Raw genomic sequence first — 23,525 nt, 5'->3', positions numbered from 1 at the left:
CACTTTTAATATTCTCTGCTTCACTGCATCTGTTTTGTGTGTGCCATCAGCAAGATTGCAGCGACTTTCTCGTCCTTCACTTGTAGCGGTTCAGTTTGTATCTTGTTGGGTTTGGGCTTTAAACACTACAGCTGCTGGATTTGTCCCATATGCAGGCTCCTTTTCTAAAACCCATCAGTTTTTAGAGACTATTTGAGAGGATGAATAATGGAATTTATGGTTTTCAAATATTTTCTGAGCACATATGTGTGGTCTGTGTGCTTGCAGAGTGTCGTATGATCAAGTCGGTGACATATGGGAAGATGACTGCTTCTCTGAACCGAGGTTCCCCTAGAACCATTGTCCAGTTACAACGTAGCAAGTCCCCTGCGTCTGGTAAGACAGTAAAACAAGTTTCTTTCTTCTTCTTGTCTCTCCTTCCTCTCAGGGAATCAATTTTGTGATGGTATTTGGTGTCCTGAGTGCCTGTCTCTGTATCTTTGCATCTGTGTGTTTGTGCATGAAGAGTGTGTGCAGCATCTCTGACCTGATGGACACAGTTGGGAATTGTTTGCATCCTGATACATCCTCATTCAGCTGCCTGGTACTTTCTAGCTCATTACTTAATCAGCATCGCAGCAAATGAAAAGAGTAAGAATAAACACTGCAATGAAATCAGAGCACTGCGGAGTGTGTGCCAGTATTAACTGTGTGTGTGTGTGTGTGTGTGTGTGTGTGTGCATGTGTGAGCTGTGCTTCACTGCATGCAGAATATGAATTCAAATGAGAATGTTTTCACAAGGGATTGGAGAAAAAGGCAAACAGGGATGAGAAAGAAAAAAAAAAAGAGGGGGAGCTAGAGTGAAGATAAGAGGGAAAGAAGAGGGTAGGGGGTTGGTGACTCAATCCTGCAGCTCCCAACAAACTGTTCTTCACCTGACATACTATTAAAATATCATAAAATGGCAAGAGATTTTTCTGGTACCTGCTGCATTTTGCAAAATGTGTTCAACACACACAGCAGACAGCCAAGTGCAGCTCTGTGTGTGGCAAACATTCACTCTGTCCCAACGCTGGTAGGTGATTAGTTTTGAGCTTTAGCAAACATCGGGTTGTTCTATTCCTGATTGCACAGCTTGAGCTTTGGCTGTGTGTAAAACACCTAGTTATGCAACAGAGCACCTGACTTTTCATCCTCTCTGTTATGATTTTCTGCTTTGAGTGCACAGAGGCCTATTAAGTTGGGGACTATTCAATGGATGATGCAACGTACTGAAAGTCCCCAGAAAGAAGCTGCTCCACCTGTTATAACACGCAAGCAAGAACAGACACACTTTTTGTGATATCTTCAAACAGCTATGTAGTGTTGCAGAATGAAAACTAACAGTTCTAAATATGCTTTCTGAGATGTGAGGGAAGAGGTGAGGTGGGGGGCCAAGGTGTAGAGAACCTGCTGTGGTGAGAAGAGAACGTTCTTGATGCTGATGTCTTGAAAAGTTTGGGGAAAAGGTTATGAGTGAGTCATTCACTCTCTGATCTCATTGGCTGAAGGAAGTTGGGAATGGTTTATACTAATGTGTGTGTGTGTGTGTGTGTGTGTGTGTGTGTGTGAGAGAGACAGAGCAAGAGAAAGAAAACAAGAGACTGAGACAGAGGGAGGAAAAACACTCGTCTTGGTTGCTATAGCAACATAGCACAGTAGGCGCATGTACTGTAGCTACAGACACAATAGCCTGTGATAGCCATATATGGCAGCGACTTCCTGTGAAATGGCCTGCTGACTGACGCTCAGTCCTGACTCAGACTGTCCCGGTGTTTTTTGCTTCAAAGAAATGTTCCCTTCTGGCACTGCTTCCGCCACTTAACACCATCAAATGTTCCCTGAACCGCTGGGGATTGTTTTCTACAACACTGTATTCTTTCCTTAAAATCACCAGTCTGTACCAGAGGAGTTGCTAGTGGAACAACAGGAGAAAATGAAAAATTACTGATGGAGCCACTGCTTCTCTTTTCTGACTAAAAAGCACACAGTGTCCCCTTCAGCTGAGAACAGCTGATCCTGTGTGTGGTACCACATATAGAGGTGCCTGTTCATGTGTTCATAAGAAGCACTTTCTAAAAGGTCAATGCAGATGAGTGTCACACTATAGCTTCACTGTTTCAGGCACAGTTTTACATTTACACTTTTTATTTGCAATTAGTTATCACATAAATGTCTAATATACAGTATAACAAGTGCATTTTCCCAAAACTATTAAAAGTAAAAAAAAATCTCAAACTCTTGATGATTAGTTATTAGCTGAGTTTCAGAAAATGTACCAATAATGTTGATAACTGATTAACAACCAAGCCAAAGTGCAGAACACTGATGGCTTTATCTTTTTAAAATGGAGACTCTTGTGCTTTCTGTTTTAGATCATTGTGAACTGAACATGTCCAGGGTTCATAGGCTTTATAGGACAAAACAAGTGATTTAAAAATGTTACCTGTGGATCTCCGAAAATTTGATGCACTATTTTTTGCTATTTGTTTAAATGTTTCTAAACATTTTATTCAGTGAATTAAAAATATAACAAATAGATTTAGTGAAAGTACTTTTTAGGTGCAACCCTGAATCAAATTAAATACATATGCATGTGAGCACATAACAAAACAATCGGCTGTGAATCCCTCACATTAACATATTTCCTATAAATGTGGATTCGGCGAGTGATTTTAGGGATGTTGGTTGTTTGCTTTTTTCTGAGTTTTCAGCCTCATCTGGAGTGTGTGTGTGTCATTGCCAGCTCCTCTGCTATCTACCCTCATGTCACTGAGTCCTCTTTGACATCACGGCTGAAAGTACAGCCAGGAAACGTGAGATGTTCTTCATATAAACCTGCTGTAGTTTAGCTGTACACAGGAGAGTACTCTGACCACATATTCACCTTAATTGACATCACTGCCATCTAATCTCCAGCTAAAAGAATACAGTTTGCATAGTTGTTAAATATAAAAATCTAATTTATACATTCATTCTACACAATAAGACATTTAGAGGGAAGTTGTATGTTATTGATGCAGCTATACTTAAAATCATTTCTTTGAGATCTTGGCAGTAAAGTTAAAAGTATGGACACCTCATGAGAAGGCTCTATCTATTTATTCATATAGAGATACAAGAACTTTTAGACTTTTTTTTATTATTTCTTATTATTTCTCATCCACACTTGTGGAAAGCACAATAAAGAATAGTTATAAATAAAATCTCTGCAGGTCTTCAGGTTGTCTGAAAGCAGCCTCCAAATCCCATATTCATTTTCCATTCAGCCAGTGTTAATAAAATTCTTCATCACATCTAATGATCTGGACTGAAGAAGCCGTGCAAAGATGTGAAGCATGAATTCTGTCTGACATGGTGAAAGAGAGACGGGGAGAGTGAGAGAGCATGTAAAAGCCTTCACCACCTGATGTCTGTCTGTGTGTCTGGCTGCTCCTCGTTCAGTTTGTTTGCTGCTGACACCTGGACCCCAATGAGTAGCAGAAAGTGTGTGTGAGATGTTCAGACGTTACACTGTAACATTATAATGCTTGGAAAAAGTAGCCACCCATCTTGGAAGTTCTCATCTGTTGCTACATTACATTTATATCTAAAATTCTAAGGAAAAGATAGAAAATGAAAGTTTTCTGTATAAAATTGTTGATAAAAGTCAAACTAATCAGATGATGGAACAGCGAGTGTTGTGAAGCTTTGTAGTCGGTTTTGTTGCTTTATTGGAGTAGAGACACAAGCTTTCCAGTCAAGTTATATTAAAAAGTTATCAAGCTGCTTCCCAGCACAGTCAGAAGCTTCCTCCCCTTCCTTGGGCCGTCAAAGCGTCGAGACATGCAGCATGTGTTGTATGTTGGGTAGCTGAATCATATTGTGGGTCTCTATAGTCAGTGATTCATGAGTCTTTATCGTCATTACACAGAATCAAATTACAGTTTTAAAAAGCAACAAAATGATTGAAAATGTGACACAAAATCTCATCATGCTTTCATGTGTTTCAACTGATTGAACTATGCAGAACAGTTTTACTCACCTTACAATTTTAAGGTATCCACACTCATAGTGTAGAGGGTCTGATGTGGTGTTATGTTCTCTCAGTTGTGTGTGTGTGTGTGTGTGTGGGCACGTTCTTGTATGTCAGCTTGGCACTTTAATCACTCGAGCTTCATTCTTTGATGATCTCACAACCCCAGCTGAGTTTCTATACACAGACCCAGAATAATGTGCGAAAACAATTTGCACTCATACATAGATTCTCTCCCTTTGCTTCCATCTGTCTCTCTGCTCTCCTCTGATGCCTCACGTCAGCCAAAATTAACAGAAAACTGCAGATGGTGTCAGCAAGCGTCGCTCTGATACTTCAGGCTCTCACCTTCCTCTTTCTGTCATGAGCAACTCCTTATGACGGGAGAGGCTTCACGGTGAAGTGTGCAGGGTAACCCACCCACATGTAATGCCAGTATTTCTCCAAAGGCTCAGCTTCTGGCTGTGACACTTTCCAGACTGTGATCCGGTGATGTCTGCAGCCTTCACCACTATAAAATCTCCTCACATCTGCCTACACACATGGACCTTCTGAAACCAGATGAACACAGGGATCATAACAAACAAGAGTCTGCAAGAAAAACAAATTCCTAGCCAAGGCAGTATTGTTATATGCACTAAAAGCAAGATAATGACATGCTGCTAGGCATGAAATAGTATTGGATTATCTGTTTCCACTCTTATGCTCTTTCAACCATCATAAATAGGTGATGTTAGACTTTTTTCCCTATTTTATAGGTCCCAAAGCTTCTGTCATGACACATAGCTCTGGTACACTGGCAGATTTTGTGTGGTGAATTCCTGTGTGTGATAATATAGTTATGTGGTACAGAACACATCTCATCAGAGATGTACAAAGAAGTTGAATGGTCAGTCTCTAAGACCGATCCATTGATTACAGATGTTTTTCCCAGAAATGGAAAAACGGAATTGAGAAATAAAACAAACCTTTATCAGGATAACTACATACCTTTATCAGGATAACTACAGATCTTGTCAGTCATTGTTAAAATATTAAATAGACTCTCCTGGATATATGTCTGTATAGCCATGGATGCTTTGTTCACAGCTGATGTGTTAAAACAACAGTGTTTTGTTTTGTTAGTCCTGTGAATAGATGCATTGGGGCCAACTAAGAGAAATGCATGGGCCCTGCAAGAAGACTCTACAGGGAAATCATTATATTTCAGTCATCTGGCAAATGCTTTTGTCCACTTATATCCCATAGACACACATCATGAGCAAGATGGGGCCCAGTGTGTTGTTTCAGTACACTGTGACATGTAGACTGGACTAACGATGCGTTTTTGAATTAGTCTTTTTTTAAAGCACCACTGATGTTTCAGATCGTTGAAGGTCTTTCTGCTTTCACACATTATTCTCCCTCCTCTGTTCTTCACCACATCTTCTCACCTGGCCAGCTCTTTGCTGGAGTAGGAAAACTCCTAAAATAGAGATGTTGATGTTGTTTTGTGTGAGGTTTCAGGTCATAAACAGCAGTTTTTTTTGTTTCTGGAGCGCGTTTCCACAATGAACGATAATGCCTTCAAACTGCCTGTGCCCATTCTCTCTATCCGCACTGACCTCTCCTTCCCCTTTCACTGGAGTCTTAAATCACAACGCAATTTTTTGGCATGGAAAATTAAAAACGAAATTAAAATATTAAACTTTAATATATATATATATATATATATGTATTACTGTTCTTTCTCTCTCCCTCCTTTTCTTTTCCCGGTGCGCGTCAGAGTTTGCGCAAGCAGCCTCCCCGCCCCTCTGAGTAGTACAGCTCTGCTCCGTCTCTCCCATTCACCACAGTTTACTATCACACTCGAGCGGAGCGCATACAGAGGTGCTGTTCTTCTTCTCTTTATCCCGCTTTGGATTATCACTGTGTTTTTCATCATGCTGGAAGTGGAAGGTAGGAACCTAACACTACACTTTACTGGGCTTTTTTTTTTTTTTTTTTGTTAAACGGCACCTGTCATTTTCCCCGACAGCGTAAACTTTACGTGTTCCCGCCCGGAACAAACGGTGCGTGGACATATGCGCGTTGTTTCCTCCACAGGGTGTGACTTTCGATACCACCGAATCGGCCAAGTACCTTGTTGCGATTTTTCTGAAATAAAGCCGGTGAGAAGCGTGTTAGATGTCAATGCTCATGTTGTGTAACTGGGAGGAGTGTCTGCGTGTGCGTAACGGCGATGTTGAATGAAGATGTCCAGGAATTGTTTAAACAATGGCATTTTCCTATGTTTTCATTTCCCACGTCGCGTTTGGTAAAATAAAAATACTTATGTAAAGCGCGGGGAGCCGTGAGGTTGTAGTCTGGTGTTGGCTTTGTCTCCTTTGTCTTCGATCATTCAGAAAGTTGTTTGATCTCGACAGGGGAAATAAACATTAAACACTGAAGCCTGGGCCACATCGCTCCCCCTGCTTTGGGAGGAAGGATAGATGGCTCTGAAAATGCAGTTTGGTGCAAATGAAACATTGTTTGTGTCCAGGTTGTAGGTTAATACATCATGTGATGACAATGGCAGTGACAGAGAACAAGGAATCTGCTGATGTTTTATTTTAATCTGCACATTATTTACCATATCTCAGTTGAAATCCACCACCCAAGTAGTCACAGTGTCCAATTACTGCAGTTTCATAGACATGTACTTCAATCTGGACAACCTTGGGTTCACTGGGGTTGTACCAGGATCTTGTTGCCAAGAGACAACAGCCCATGTTTTCAGTAAGATGTAAACCGGCTCATGTTTTCTATGCAGGTTAATGACGCTGTCAGGGTTTTTAACTGAATCTGTCTTTTGCTTGACCACACACAGGATTCAAGTGCAGCGTTGATTAATCCAATGTTCTTGTTTAATGAAGTGGTGCCTCTGGGTTTTTGTGCTATGCCGCAGCTGGAAAAGTAGACTGAGCTGAGGTCACAAGTCCATTAAATAGAGGATCTGAAAATGAGGACAGCTTGGTGTTGTGTGTTGACTTGCAGCCATGAAGCCTGGAACATCCTGTAATTATTAAATGGTCATTTATTTAAAAGCTGAGATATAACTGACTTGTTTCAGGGAGATTGAGAGCAGCAGGCGTTGTATTTTGGGTGAAGTAGAAAAAAAGAGCAGTGTGGACTTGAGTGCTCTTTTCCTTTCTCTCTTACTCCCACTCTTGTCCTCCTCCTCTTCTGCCTCATTCATGTGAATGGATAGATGTTAAGGGCGGAAGCGTGGGCTGCTGCTAGACACTCAGAAATATAACTGTTCTAGGACACATGCATTCACATTTAAAGGATCATTTATTTTATTATTCTTCCACTCTATTTTCTCTTTTGTTGTCTCCCTCCAGTGAACGGGACGCCGGCCAGTCAGCTGTCCACTCCTCATTCGGGAAAGTCTCCCAGCCCCTCCCCAACCAGCCCGGGCAGCCTCAGCCGACGCCGGGTAAGACATGAATGTAGAGGCACATACACACACAGTACAGGCACCCTTAGCAACAGTCACACCTGAATCTATAATACGTTCCTTCTATATTCTCAGGAAAAGGACAAAAGCCGTGACTGAGCATAGGCCGACTGCATCTTAAGTGTTGCTAGAATATGAAGAAACCTCGTTTTGGGGCAGGGCGTTGACCTTTGACCTCACGCAATGCTGCTCTGTGGTTCTGGGAATTTCAGGATCCTCTAATTTTACCAACTTTATCCAGTGTTAAACATTTTCAAGGGCAACTCCTCCTTCCTTTCATTCTGATAGTCTGTCTCATGCGTACCCATATTGATCTGGTTGTCAGTACCTTTTGCCATATCTGGTCTAGAGATGAGACAGATGACTGGCTTTGTGAGTAACATGCTCCAAACCCCCTGTGCATTTTTATTCTGCAAAAACTGATTTCCATTCCCTGTTACCTACAGAATAGTGCATTGTTGCATTTTAGCACAAGAGAAGATGTTTTTTTTTTTTTTTATGAAGTCATGTCATTTTGTACATGTCCTTTTGTTTAAACCTTTTAGAAACACTTTTTATACTAGTACAGTGAATTATTTCAGCTGTTTTTGTCAAGTACATCATTGGCCTGTGTTGACAAAGCCCTTTTAAACCTAATATGAGACTTATCACCTGTTTTCTGTAGCTAAGAAGTGAGAGGATCTGAGATGCAAACGCACTATGTACACTGTAAAGGTTTTACTAGAGGAAACACTACTGTGCAGAGCAGGAGCATGCAACTCAAATGGATAAGCTTGATTTCCACATTAAGAGCAGCTGAGTTCATCTACAAGGTGTGTGTGTGTGTCTGTGTGTGTGTTTGAGTTTAAAGCGTGTGTTAATCCACTCCTTGACAGAGATGATGGTAAGCTTTTAATATCAGCCTCAATCCTAATCAAGGCCTGCTTTCTCAGAGCTGCTCTTTAATTTGAAGGAGCTCCTAAGATTGCTGCTGATTTAGGGACTTCACCATCATAAACAAACCGTCACCCTCTCACATTTGCATACAGCTGTAAACAACTGTGTATGTGAACCTGTAATATAGTCAGGTTCTGACCTGCATGTGTATTATGTTATTTTTCTTAAGGATACTGACTGAAAGCCCGCTGCATGTGTGCTACTTTTCTACCTCACAGCAGGGGTGCAGCCATGATTTATTGTGTAATTATTCAGCTAGTTGTTGGTGCAGGCACAACATTTTTTTTTATTTTTTTTTTTAGAGAGGGCAGGAATATGTCTGGAGTCAGTACAAATTTTAACAGGGCACAAAGAAAATTGAGTTGTTGTAAATGACTTACTGTATGAGCATAAATGAGTATGTGTGGCTGTGACTCAGTGTACACTATACACTAAAATGAACATAGCCTTCATTTCTTGGGCTAAGTAGCCTCATGCTCTCATGCTGCATTTGATGTGCCAGGGAGAATTAATGGATTGTGGTGATTCTGGCCTTCAGGGTTGTGAATCCATCAGTGCCGAGGTTATATTGATGTGATATGAAGGTCAGCCAGGGCATCGAGAACATGTCAGATTTGGGTTGTAGCTACTAAGAACAGAACACTGAAGGCGCACTGGAGCTTCCACAGTCATCTGTATAACAGAAATGGGTCACCACAGATTTCACTGTTGAAAGAGGAAGAAAAAAGGCAAATATAAATTCTCTCTTCTTCTCAATTCCTCTGAATGAGTAAATGTGAGGCGGTTAATGTAGACAATTACAGTGCTCAGTTTCAGCTGCTCTTTTCTGAAGAGTCGGCTTTAGAGGGGTGAAGGGGGATTAACCAAATGTTGTCCCATCCACTCCACATTCAGCCATACTATCTGTGTTTTTGCCTCCATCCACTTTTCTCATCAGTCTTTAGTCTTCACAAAATGAACTGAGTAATGCAGTTTTGACCCCAGCATTACAGCAGTCAGATTCTGGTTCTACACAACACACACTCAGTGTATATTTTTCAAGCAGAGATTATTCCAGGCTTTATACTCGCGACACTCGATGCTAAGCCTGCAATGGTTTGGCTGGAAGTAGGGGAGGAAGCCTCACAGGCCATTATCTCTACCCTCCACTCTGCAGCTCCACGCTCTTCAGCCTTATTACAATGTAATCTTCTCCTCCGCTTCTTACTTTTTCTATACGCCCTGTTAGTGATTCTCCCTCTATCCATTCTCTCTCTGACAGTTTCTGATTTCTCTCTCACTCCATTTCTCACCCATTCTCAGTTACCCACACTCATCCTCCTCTCCCTTCTGAAGCGTATTACCTTCACAGAGACACATTATTATAGTTCATCATTTCTTCTCTAGATGAATTGTAAGCTTCTTTGAAAAGTAGGCACTAGGTTGCACACTTGCACATTTCTCGTTCTGTGTCACTTCTTGAAAATCATAACTGTAGAATACTTGCAGATCTTGTTATGCTGATAGAAAGGAAGTACTATTCTCTCACCCTTGTCTAAAATGCTTAATTTAATATGGGCAAGTATTCTACTGTCAGAAATGACCCTTTTCCCTAAAATGAAACCTGAACTTCTGGGGCTTTTTGAAATGGTAGCTAATAAAGTATTGAAAGCTACTATACATCCTTTTTAGTGGCAGCCACAGAGCCTTGGTTACCAACTATGAGTACTCCATTTAAACAGTTCACCTCTCTGGACCCTGCATTTAAAGACTTTGCTGCTTTGAAGTAGGTTGCCTGCACAGCTCAGACCATCCAGACCTATTTCCTCGAGCAGAATAGACTGACATACTGTAGCATTGCACTGTGGCTTTTTCCTCTTGCTGTCACACATATACACAGACTCACGTATACGTTCATGTCTGTTTCAGGCAAAGTACCACTTTTATACATTAAATTATTATTTGTGCACTTCCGCACACCCACACACACACACACACACACACACACACACACACACACACACATATATATATATATATATAGCCCTAGTATATCAGCTGTAACCAAGTCAGGTTACTATGAGAGTGTATGAGAGGAAGAAAGTGCAAATTGTTACCTGTAGTATGCCAGCCACATCCTCATCTCACCACTGAGTCATTCATGTCCATAATCCATTGAATTGCATGCTCCATCTCTCACTCTTCCATATTTTCTTGTTGGGCGATTCATAATTAAATTATGTGTGTGAGTGAAAGAGCATAGACTGAAGGAGAAAGTGTGTATTACGAACTTGTTAATTATTGTCTCTTCCATGTGAGGTTGCTGTTACTAACGGTTGTATTTGTTATTTGGATGTATTATATTTCCTATTTCATGTTGTGTTGAAGTCATTAGATGGCTTGTTCAGTTTTGTTCCTGTGACTGCCAAAAAGACTGGCTGCAACACATGAGGAAAATGCTGTGAAAAATGCATCCAATCCAGTTGATGGTTGCTTATTTTAAAACTACCTAAAAATCAGTAACATCATTGTAGAGGGCTTTGTTTTGCACTGTGATTTTCATACATCAAAGAACATGAAGCTTGTATGGGAGAAATTATATTTGATAATCTGGTCCATCATCTACATATTCTGATTTTCTCACGTGTGGCTGCCAGTTCTTCTCGGCTCCATTTGTTTTCTGTTTATTTTCTTTGTTTAATGTATTGATTTCCATTTGTTGTCATTAAATTTGTTGTCATTTCATTTTCATTTTGTGTTTTTTCTTTATTTCTGTGCTTCTCATTTGTGTTAATAGCTCTTCATCATGTTCATCATGTTCATCACATACAAAAAAACAGCTGGAGATGATGATTATCTGCTTATATATGTTATTCAGGGGTTCTCCCATCCCCTCATCTTCTGTATTCAGCAGAGAAGAGATTACAGCACTAAACCAGTCCCAGAGGTGCATTCATCTCCCCAGTCCTACTGCTTCTGTTCTGAAGTGTTTTTTTTTTTTCCTGAGTTGAGCAGCCCAGGTCTCCCTCCCCATTTTTTAATTTCCCTTGAAGCATTTAATCAGGTTTCGGTTATTCTCTGGGATTGCAATCCAGAAGGGTCATGATTAGAAAAATTCTGGCAGACCAGGAAGACGAAATCCCCAAACCAGAGTTGATCTCTGTAGATGAGAGTCAAGTAGATTGCTTCCTGTCTGTCTAGACACCAAAATAAGAGCCAAGAAATATTATTTCCTGTAACTTATGAAAGAGGGAGATAGTAGGAACCTGGGACAATACAAAGTACCCTATTTCTATTAGATTCTTTCCACTGAAGCAAACACCAATATATCCTGGATTCTTGGATATTGCATGACAGTGGGAGTGACAAGAAATGTTGCTGGAGAAGGAATTTGGCTCTCAGCTTAAAGGACAGAGAGAAAAAGAGCTTTAGGATGTGTGTAGTAATCATATTCAAACAGTGGCACTGAGAACAAGGTTAGCATTACCCTTAGGATGGTTATGTAAATGTGTGTCACATTCATTATCACTGAATTTTACAGTTGACAGACTTCCTTTTCAGTTAGAGCATGCGTAAGTCATTATTTCTACTTGCCTCTGCCTCTGAGATGTTTCTCCAACCATAAGGTCAATCCTGGTCATACTGTTTAACTCCTAATTTTTCGCTGATCAGTATTCAGTCTCTGAGTGTTGCCCTTGTTGGTTTGAAGAGCAATGACTCCAGCCATGATGTAAAAGGTTAGTCAGTGCCTTTTTTTTTTTTTTAGTGGTGTGAGTCATAGCCAGAGCAAAAGTGTAGAGATGTCGCGCTAGGAATAGTTTATGTTGTGTTGTGCAACAGGGAGAGAGCTGTATGGTCTAACAAATCTAATGATCGATATCAACCAGACCAGGCTCCATACATCTTTCTTCCTATTTCTTTGTTTCACTTCCTCTCTGTCTTTCTCCCTGTTTCTCAGTGTCTTTCTTGCTCTGTCACTCCATCTGTCTCAGTTTTTCACACAGGAAAGAGACACAATGTTCATAGAAGGTTGAACTCGGCAGGAAATGGCCTTATATGGGCTGCTGTCTCCACACTGGAAGTCTCATAAGCTGCCTCTCTCCTCTCTCTGAGCAGTTTCCATAGCAACAGTATTTTGTTTCCCTCGGTGGCAAGAGGAGAGAGATAGGGAGTTCAAAATGAGAAAGCGAGTAGACGAACGGGCTGGATGCAAGATAAGGGCACAGGAGAAGTAAATATATGTATGAGGATGAGAAAATAAAAGAGCAGAGGGAGGTATTTTGGAAATAAAGCACAGGAGGGTCATTAGGTTTATGGGTATTAAGTGGGTTTTCTTGTTCCGCAGTGAGTGCCCGTCTGACTCACAGCTACAGTCACCTGGGTGGCTTTCAGGTCACAGCTGCAGAGATGAGTAAAAAAGCTGACAGCTACTTGGGTAAAGATATAGGACAACTCATCTTAGTGAATAGTTTTCAGATCTAAGTAATTATGATGGGTGACCTTTTCCTCTCTTGGCTGTGTTGTAGTCTGACTGGACACCACAGAAATAAGAGGGTACCATGAGGATGTGGTGAAAGAAATCAAATATGATACTTTTATTTTGTCGATGGATTTCCTTTGACACACTTTCAGAAGCTGTTTTAGTTTAGTTTTATTAAAATTTGCCCTTTTAACTCTTTCTAATACTGGGTTTATATCACAACAGTGGACAACATTCATTAATTCAGTAATGCGTTTTAGATTTAGATAGGACTTGGCTACACTTGGACTAAAATGAGGAATAAAAGAGGAATGCATCGTCTGCAACCCAACATTAAGTAGCCATGGTCACTAATAAAACGCCTCTTTGAGCGCAACATTTTTTAAGCCAGTTGCACACAGACAATAGCTCAGGTATCACACACAGTGCACAGCAGGCTTCACTTATATTATAGAGAAACTGCGATGGTATTCACTTCTATCACTGGCTAGGCTACATGTTCAACTATGAGGTTTATTGGAGTAAACCAGTGGAAACCTCCAAATTCCAAAGCTCTTTCACTGCTATGTTCTCTGGATTGATTGTGATTTGAGCAGAGCAGGGAGGAGAGGCGAGTGAGTGGAAGTAAGAAATGATATTGAGGACTTGAAAATCTTACGGATCTTCAACTTACAAATAAAAGCCTCTCAGCATGCATGAAGACAAATAAAACAATCTAATCTTCCAAATGTAGTAGAAGAATATGGTGGAGAGAAGAAGAATAGATGGAGAGGACTGGAGAAAAGCTAACAATGCAAAAATGGGGTAGATTCTCATTTAGAGTCTGGACTAGATCCTCATCCGCTTCCCATCCTTGTTGCTTCCATGACAACCAGACAGAAGGTTACGAGGTGGAGGGCGTAATGAGTTTTTGCCTTTAGATAGATGTAGATGCCTTATCTCATTCACTCTCATTCCCTCTAATGACCTCCTACCTACCGACCAGCTGAAAGGCAGCATTCATCCGCCTTTATTAAACCAAATCTACCAATATACCAAATCTGTATATTTATCTTTTATTAAAAGCAGCATTGAAGAGTGAAAGGAAAATGCATCTAGATTGCATCTATTTAAAGTTCTGTGAATGGAGAAGAGCTTACTGGGATACACCCATCTGTCCAATGTGGACACACACAGGTGGTTTGCTCAGTGACTAACTGGTCTATATTCAGTTCACTGGCTTAAGTGAATGTGTTTTGGCTCTTTTTGGGAGCACAGTGTATACACAGCACAGGACATCACGAAACAACAGACAGACATCCAAACACCAAGACAGGCTGAAGGATGTTCTGAGGATGAGATAAGTTGCACAGTGTCCCCTTGCCTATTTTTGGAACTACATATTTGCCTCAGCTGGCCTTGTAGCAGAAGGGAATGTTTTATTGTATTTTGTTTGAGGAGGTTTATAAACTATTTCAGTTAATGCTACAGATTTAAATAACTGTCTCACACTTTGCCATCCCGGCTCTTTGTCCACTCCGGTCCGTCTCCGCAGGGGTCCCAGGGTTCTTCCACCTCTCTGTCTTCCCCTAAAGTTTCCAGTCCAGTGCAAGATGTGGATGGACTTGTCAATGAAGGTGAGGAAAATTAATATTACAAGAGTTTTCAGTCTGTCGAAAGGCAAAGGCAATGTCTGAATTATATTAATGACTTTTAATTCATGTCTCTCCTGCCCATCTTTCCTGTCTCTAAGTTCTTCTCTACATCCAGTTTTCAGCATGTCACACTTTCCCCCTCCTCTGGTGTCTTTCTTCACCAACTCCATCAAAACAGTCATGTGCTAATATTTTTTTTTTTTTTCGAGAAGCCCCTCATCTGAACTAAAGAAATACCAAAAATTTTATTAATCTCTTGAGTCAGGGAACTCAAATCACATCTGACAGTTTGAAGTTATTTACTTATCGAGAACCTGCCAACCCTTCTCAGATGTGATAAATCAGTTCATGAATTAATATTTAACTGAACATTGATTGCATATTTTTGCATTTTGATTAATCAGTTGGTTCCACATTTACTTTTCCATTTGCCAGCTTGAATATCATTTATGAGCACTGAGCCTTAGTGTGACAGAATGTCAAATTGAGCTAGTGCCCTCGTTGTGTATGAAACTCTGTTTCGGTTTATAGCTAGTAATGGTTTTATGTTTGTATTTTTCAAAATATATATGATATTTATATTTATTTCATCTTTGTTAGTCCTTTTGCAATTAAAATCTTTATCTTAAGCACACATTTATGGTCAGTTACCTCAGCCTGTGTTGTAGGCTCTCTGTGTCCACTGTCCTTAGCTCTGTGTAGCCTGAACAGTGACTTCTTATCAGCCTGAAAGACGTGTAAACTGGTTCACATTACCAAGTCCCTCAGCACTAAACCAACCATGTGCTTCTTTCCTGCAGCTGAGGTTCTAGTTGATGAGGTTCCAGCTGTGCCGTCCTATATATCAGACCGCTACAAGGTGGGACGCATGTTAGGTGATGGGAACTTTGCAGTAGTCCGGGAATGTGTGGAGCACTCCACGGGACGGGAGTATGCCCTCAAGATCATCAACAAGGGCAAATGCAGAGGGAAGGTAAGCTACGAATTATAATGCCCAAGGCAAAAGAGTACTGTACATTTATACCCCACTGAAACACCACTGCTTGACATATATATACTCATGTAATATGTAAGATTTTCTGCTTGAGTATAGCTCTAATCCTTTGCTGTATCAAAAATCAATGAATTTGGAACATTTATAGCTGGCACCTGATCTTGACTGCAAGTGCAAACATTTAAAGATTGCTGGTCAATGCACCCAAATTCTTGGCACAAGATGATAAATAGTCCCATTATGTCTCATTGATTGTAATCTTTTTATTCACAACTTAACAGCACCTGAAAACCTTGTTTTTGCTGGCCTCCAGTGGTCCCACTGCTCCCCGTGCTGCAGTGATGTAAACGTTTACATCACTGCAGCATGTACCCTGTGACATCTGTGCGGGTACAGGCGCCAGAGAAGCTATTGCTAAGGCACCTTCCACTTGAGAAAATCCTTTCAATTGTTTTTTCAGGAGCACATGATCCAGAACGAGGTGGCCATCCTCCGCAGGGTCAAACATCCAAATATTGTTCTGCTCATAGAGGAGGTGGATACCTACAATGAACTCTACCTGGTCATGGAGCTGGTCAAGGTGTGTGGCAATGTTTATGTATTCACTTGTTTTTTTTTTTATGTGTTTGTGCACAACCTTCTCTGGTTAGGGACAGGCTGAGACATTTCCCAACAGAAAATGAAAACAACTATTTATATATGATGGTGTGATCATTATCTCCAATTTTATAGTGACAGAGGGGCAGAATCGGTGACAGAGACAGAGCAGCAACATTCAGTGACTGAGATAAATGATGAATTCCAAGCAGTCACAGAGTATGGCATTGAGAGAATCGGTCCTCTGGCCTGGAGCACTCATGTGTTCGCATTCCTCATTCTCTCTTGATCTCGAAGTGAAGAAATGTTTGTGCATAATTTAGGAGTCAGGAATTTGATCCATCTGTTCTTGTTGTGGTGTGGAGTACTACAGAATATAAATGAGAGGCACAGTGTGGGAGTCGTGTGTACGTGTTAGCGTGTCCAAAGTGGGAGGATCGAGAGGAGGCTCTGAATGAATGAGGTGGAAAGAGTCACTGCACTGACAGGGATTAGGAGTGGGAGAGAGACAGATGGATGCATTGGAAGGAGAGGCAAAGTGTAAGAGCATCAAGAGAGGCAGAGTAGTGGTACAAAATATGGCAAAAAATGACACTGGTGCTATTTTGGGTGAGATCCCTTAGTTAGAATTAAAACAAAGTTTAATCCTCCAATATACACAATAGGAATATTTCAGGCAATAATGTGCTGCCAACTTATGGCAACAGTTTTGGGAGGATCCTCTTCTGTTTCAGAATAACAAATTGAAGCCCATTAAGTTTTTTTTAAATATGATCAGGAAGAACTGACATCATTCCCATCCGGTACCTTTGGGATGCTGCCTGTGAGTCAGGCTTATCAATATCAATATCACTGGCTGGCCTCCCAAATGCTCCTATAGCTGAATGAGAGAAATCGCAGCCTATATATAAAAAAAAAGATTAGAGGATGTTATAGCAGCAGAAGCTTCTCGGATGAGAGGTGGAACATCTTTACGAACCTCAAACAAATTCAGCTGCAAACTTTTAAACTGTTTTTGACATACTGTGACCTGGATGACTGAGACTTTCCACAGACAGTGCAGGTGGAGAAGTGCAAATGAGGTGGCTAGTGGCATTCAACAGCCCTTATATTTAAATAAGTGTTGCTGTGCAGACTAGATGCTGACAGTCTGAGTCTGTGCAGGAAGAGAGAAGTATTCAGCCCTACTTTAAGCTTCTGCTCTACTTAGTCCACTCAGGAAGAGAGACACACTGAGGATAAAACTGAGAGAGGGGTAAGAGGACGGTGAAAATCAGACAGAATGAAAAATATGAGGTGAGGCCAACAGAAAAAACTCCAGAGAGATCAGTGTGAATTAAAGTTAAAGCACAAATGAAAGGGAAATATTAAAGATGGGGGAGGAGATGTTTCAACTAAGGTGAAGAATGAGGGCACAGTTTATCCCTCAAGCTGCTGAGCGGACGAAAACACTTCGCTACTAAATCAACTTTTTAGCCAAAAAATCGTTTCAGCAGAAAAGATGAACAACTGTGAAAAACGCAGAAATGAATCTGTCAAGTTCTCTATGTGAAAATGCCAAAGAAACTCCCATGGCATTGTTCCTAAAACTGACAGCCCACTCATCCATCATGATTTGTCCACAGGGGGGAGATCTGTTCGATGCCATCACCTCTGCCAACAGATACACAGAGAGAGATGCCAGCGGCATGCTCTACAACCTTGCCAATGCCATCAAATACCTCCACAGTCTCAACATTGTGCACAGAGACATCAAACCAGAAAACCTGCTGGTGAGTTCACACAGTGTCTGTGCTGTACACAGTCATGTAATTTGCTGCATCCCTCTTTTCGTCCCTCCGTTCTGAATGAACGGTGAAGTAATATCACTCACTCTGGACCCTCACAGAGCAGAGATGACTCATCTCTGCTGCCCTCACACCTCCCGCACCTCTCCTCCTCCAGCCTCCCTCGCCGGGGCCTTCCATCCCTCCTTCTCCCTTCTATCGACCTCCTCCCTGCCTGCTCATCCTTCATCTGCTGTTCTTCATGACTTTCTTTGCCTTGTTTAAAAAATGTGATTGTGAAGAATTTCCCCCCTGCAGTGATTTTTTTTTTTTTTAATGGTGTTTCTGCTGCTCTGGACCCCCTTTTCTGCTTTCCAAGGGTTCACAATTTTAGTTAGATGACAAAAAGGACTTTATTCAACTTAAATTTAAAAACTGTACTTACCGCTTTTTTTTGTCCACTTGGTGGTGTAAATTTTATATATGTTGTTATATATATAAAGTTGATATGGTGAACATCCAGCAGACTTCTTCTACAGTGCAGCTACTGACCGCAATCACTCAAAGTGTGAACTAGAATTTGAAGCTCTGAGACTTGGTGCACCTCAGTGGTACTTTAAAAGAGAGACTTTAGCAGACAGCAGTGCATGCTGCTGTTTCCCAAATGCTCACAAGGATTTGATCTGGGGACACAGAAAATAAAGGGCTGAGGATGCATTGATCATTTCTGGCACTGTTTTTCCTTTTTTTCTGATTTACCAAGCTTACACACATCAGAATGCAGCTGCAGAAAAAAAGAGTTATGTCACACAGCCCAGATCACACTAATCTCTTTGCAGCCATCTAAGATCCTACTTTTAACAGCATTTCTTTTGTGTATTTTCTGTGAGCTTAGGTGTATGAGCATGCGGACGGCAGCAAAAGCTTGAAACTGGGAGACTTTGGTTTGGCAACTGTGGTGGATGGACCTCTTTACACTGTCTGTGGGACACCGACATATGTAGCACCTGAAATCATTGCAGAAACTGGGTAAGAGCAGCTGCAGAGCTAAGGCTACTTAGAGAAATTATGTTTACAGTCAGCTGTCTTTTTTCATTAACTTTACCGCTCTCTTGAAGTCATCATATTTTTTTTTTGTGTTTTGTGCAGGTATGGCCTTAAGGTGGACATCTGGGCAGCTGGAGTCATCACCTACATCCTGCTGTGTGGTTTCCCACCATTTCGGGGGTAAGCTTACAGCAGAGCTATTCCAATAAGACAAATTCCATATCATTTTTTCTGCTTTTAATATGAAATAATGAGTGTATATGAGTATATGAGCACATGAGTCCCCCCTAATGGTTGGTGGCAGTGCTGCATCTCTGTTCTTGTTGATAGTGTTATCAAAGCAGTGTCTGATTTAAAGACGCATGGAAATGTTTTCTTTGCAGGAGCAGTGACGATCAAGAAGTGCTTTTTGATCAGATCCTAATGGGACAGCTAGAATTTCCTCTACCATACTGGGACAACGTGTCAGAAACAGCAACGGTGAATAACTACATATAACTACATACTCCCTGGTTATGTATATTGTCAATCAATTCACATGTCGGAGGGAATTCATTTTCTATGGAGGGAATAAAAACTCACCGGTGTGTTCTTGCTGTTGCAGGAGCTGATCCGATCCATGCTGGAGGTGGAGGTGGATCAGAGATACACTGCCCTCCAGGTGCTAGAGCACCCTTGGGTCACTGTAAGTACTGTGTTCATTGAGGTAACTGGTCCACTCAGTTGCATTATTTACCCACAGACACTGAATCTTCTTTTTCTCCTCCCTTGCTTGATGCAGGATGAGGGTCTGTGTGAGAATGATCATCAGTTGTCAGTAGCAGGGAAGATTAAGAAGCACTTCAACACCAGTCCGAAGGTCAACGACACTACTGCAGGAGTGTCAGTCATTTCTGTGAGTTCACTGCTACTAGAAACCACCTTAACTAGCTTTCCTTGTTGTTTGGTAAAGCTGCAGCTTTAACACTAAGTTGAGCTGGTTTAAATAAAGATGTGTTGTTTTCTGCAGTTCCTTTATTCTTTTGAGTGAATGAGTGACGTTTGTGTCTTCTGGTAGTTCTGTTGACCTGGGGTTTAGATTGATTGTGCTGGTTTCTCTTTGTGTTCAGTTGGATGACAGCTTTTCTATGCAGAGATCTGGGTCGTTGGATTTCTACCAGCACCCGGCCATGTACTGGATAAGGTACGCCAGGTTTCCATAGACACACAACTGAATAGATGGTCACAAACCTGCGAGAAATTAAAGCAAACCAAAATAGTGCCTCTGAAATGAATGTCTCCCTGCGTGCTACCCTGCTGACTGGTTGCTGCTGTGCTGCTTTGATGGCTTCATGTTGTCCCTGCTCTGTAGTCTTTGTGCTTGGCTTTTGGCCTTATTTCTTTCATCCCTCGCTTGCTGTAAACACAGATTCAATACAGCGCCTGCACCGCTGTCGTCTGTGTTTTGCTAATGCCTCGTCTGTGTTGTGTCACATGCATTTCTGTGAATGTTTCCCCCTCTGTTGAACATGTCCTGTGAAAGCTCGTACTTCAATAACAAAGTAAACAAACTGGTGTGTTGCTGAGGTTTTAAGTATTCCTTTGTGAATGCTGCCTTTCCAAAGAAATAATCATGTTCGCTTGTTTGTCTCACTGAATTTCTGTGATTTTTGCTTGATGTGATGTTTCCCACTTGGCTGCTTCTATGCTTCTACTAATACCAGGACTTTCTAATCACCTCCCATTGCCAAGCCCCTGTTGTGTGACCGTATGCATTGATTTATGGAGGACCTAGAGGTTTATTGTCACATGAATTGAATTTTCCTACATTTTCCAAGATTGTCTTGAGTTAGGCTGTAAGTAGAATGGTAAGCAATAGCAACAGCTATTTGAAGTTTGCTACCCTTAGCCACTAAAGGTCTGGATCATGCTCTTTGTACTTGTCACTCCCTCTTCTGACTGTACAATTAAATATCAGTTAATAACTTAATGAACACTTGCAAAACTCTCCTGACCCTCCATAATGCATACTCCACTGTGCTGCTGGATCACTGCTTCAGAGGCTCTAATCACAATGTTCTTGTTCCTCCCCGATTCAGGCCACCACTCTTGATAAGGAGGGGCAGGTTCTCAGACGAGGACGCCACCCGGATGTGAAGCCACTGCCTTTGCAGATGATGCCGACGGTGACACCAGTAACAACATCAACAACAAAAACACTACGTGCGGAGCCTCCCAGTTGCCTCCCTGGCCTGCCCATGGCCCCTCCCTCTCTGACCCCTGACATTTGCTCTGACCCTTCCCCGAACCCCAGCCTCCCATCTGACTCTGATGACATCTCCATCAGCTCAGCCAGCACTCTCTGTTCCCCTAGCTCATCCTTCTAGACAGGCTGCGGGGGTGACAAGAGGGATGATAAGGAGGCTAAGGTGTGCAGAGGAGGAACTGAGTAGGGAGAATCCTCATCCAGCTTCTCCCTCTAAATGGAGGAGGAGGAAGAGGACACAGTCTTCTCACTCTCTCATCTAAGGCTGGGGTCAGAGCATACTTATAGCCCCCCTAAATCAATCTTTCCAATCGTGGAGGAGAGATCGATCAACGGGTGGATAGAGGAAAAAGATGGCAGATAGGTTGGGAGAAAGGCTAAAGAGGAAACAAGAAACAGGGATCGCAATGAAGCGGAAAAAGGCGCAATGAGGTGAACGACTTTTGTTCATTTATTTATAACATTCTCTCATCTGAGCACATGTTACGAAGCTCAAGGAGCGAGAAGGGGTGACAGTATTGTCTGCCTTACAGTGATGATCTGGGCTCAACATGCAAACTTTCTTATGGTGGAGCAGCTCTACAAGGCAATATGAGAATATGGACCAATGTTCATGTTTTATTGAACCTTATTTCTCCATTCTTTACTCACTGCTTTTTTAAATATGTATTTGCCTTTTACATAAACTATAAGGTTTTGTTGACATGTCCTAAGAGTTTGGTTGAATGAAAATAGCAGAAAAGTGTGTAGAAGTAGAGCTAAGACATTTTGAAATAGGCTGTTGTAAAGTTGAAGAACAGTTTACTGGGAAACGAGAGGCAAAGTCTGTAGAAATAGGACTTTTTCTAGTAAGATGTGTTAAAAGCTGTTTTCTGAAAAAAGATGACGATGCCCTACACACTACTGGCGTTGCCTTCCTGTGATGTTGGATTGCAGTATTACAGTTTACATTTTACACTGACTGCTATTAAAACAAAGGTGCGTTTGAGTGCTCATCGTAATTTGATTAGCTGCTTCATTGATGACATCTTGATACGCAAAATTCAGCAGCATTCAGGTGCTTGTGTAGCAAACTCAACTTCTGAACTATTTTTTCCTCAATACATACATCTTCACAGTCATCTGTATTTATTTCATACTAATCTTGATAATCTGTGATATTCATCTACACACACAAAGCCTTGTTTACATTTTCTCAACACTTTATCATCCACATTTTCCAGCAGTAAAGAAATGTAATTGATGCAACCCAGATTTGCCACTTGTATGGGTTTGGAGAAACGTTTTAGCTGGTAAACATGTACATTTAACAGTATGAGGGCTGCCTATTTGCACAAAGTACTGCAGTTTAGTTGCCGTCAAACAGGACTGAGTACAACCAGCAGCACTTCTGGAAAGCAGTACCATTAAACAGAAGGAGGAGGATTTATTTCAGCTCTGTACAACCTCATTCATGGCTTCATTTATTCAGATGAAAGCATGACAGACATACAGTAGCCTATTCTTATAAGAAAAAACTGTTTAGTGATGATGTATTGTTTATATGTTTCTGTAAATAACATAATTTTATTTATTTTGATAGTTCACAATACAATATATTTCTTTACTAGTAGTACATTTATGAGAACTGTAACAGAAACAATCTGTCATACATGTGTATCAGTCAGTCGAGGAAAAAAAAAATCTAAAGGAGATCGTCAGATTGAAATGAAACAATACAGCTGATTTGAAAAAGACCAGTGACATTTTACTGGTCTGGTGAATCCAGTAGGACCAGTCTAGATAAGTCAAGACCACTGGCCATGTTTCTTGTCAGACACTGGGAATGATGTCACGTCCTTTGACAAAAGCAGCTGGTAAAGAGATTTTCAGTAACTGATATGATGTTATAGAGAGAGAGAGAGAAGAAGCCAGAGGTGTGAAAGAAATAATTTCCGTTTTTGGCAGATGATCTCCCTGCAGTCGTCACACTTGTCTGTAAGTCTCTGTATTTACTCTCATCACAACACATATACAGTAATGTGCCGCCATATTGACAAAATCAGTATGAACTTGTTGTGCTGCTGAAATTCACTCCAGCACCTGGGCACATGCGGTTTACCAAAAAGTGCTCCCACAGCCTCACCTCAGTATTCCAGTCTGTTGCAATACCAATACATGTACCTCTGTTCAACAGTCGTCTATCAATAATAATGCTAATAATTAAAATATGTTTCAAAAACAGATTGTTGGTGTCTTTTGTGTTTTGGCATGTGAGGTTCAGTGGCTTTGCATTCCTAACTGGATTATTGGCCGAGTGGGCAGTACACAATTCCTGTGACTATTATTGTGA

At 41.2% G+C, this 23,525-nt stretch overlaps 1 protein-coding gene across 3 annotated transcripts in view; it reads left to right on the top strand.

The window, feature by feature from the left end:
• The window catches only part of dclk1a (doublecortin-like kinase 1a), a 40,768-nt gene extending 17,360 nt beyond the window's left edge, over positions 1-23,408 (top strand). The window contains exons 6-18 of one of the 3 annotated variants that reach the window (XM_026328056.2): positions 268-375; positions 7,400-7,494; positions 14,445-14,526; positions 15,345-15,517; positions 15,999-16,118; positions 17,761-17,907; positions 18,797-18,930; positions 19,051-19,128; positions 19,332-19,428; positions 19,553-19,633; positions 19,730-19,843; positions 20,058-20,131; positions 21,027-21,223. In XM_026328056.2, coding sequence (XP_026183841.1) covers positions 268-375; positions 7,400-7,494; positions 14,445-14,526; positions 15,345-15,517; positions 15,999-16,118; positions 17,761-17,907; positions 18,797-18,930; positions 19,051-19,128; positions 19,332-19,428; positions 19,553-19,633; positions 19,730-19,843; positions 20,058-20,131; positions 21,027-21,084 — 1,361 coding nt within the window. In that variant the 3' untranslated portion in view covers positions 21,085-21,223. Of the gene's footprint in view, positions 1-267; positions 376-5,828; positions 5,973-7,399; positions 7,495-14,444; positions 14,527-15,344; positions 15,518-15,998; positions 16,119-17,760; positions 17,908-18,796; positions 18,931-19,050; positions 19,129-19,331; positions 19,429-19,552; positions 19,634-19,729; positions 19,844-20,057; positions 20,132-21,026 lie in introns of those variants that run through there. The other 2 variants (XM_026328055.2, XM_026328057.1) reach the window with 2 other exon arrangements.
• The last annotated feature ends 117 nt before the right edge of the window (positions 23,409-23,525 follow it).

The sequence above is a fragment of the Mastacembelus armatus genome, chromosome 14 (assembly GCF_900324485.2).
Source record: "Mastacembelus armatus chromosome 14, fMasArm1.2, whole genome shotgun sequence".
NCBI classification, from domain to species: Eukaryota; Metazoa; Chordata; class Actinopteri; order Synbranchiformes; family Mastacembelidae; genus Mastacembelus; species Mastacembelus armatus.
Note: the sequence above shows the minus strand (reverse complement) of the source record. Positions and strands in the feature narration are given on the sequence as shown.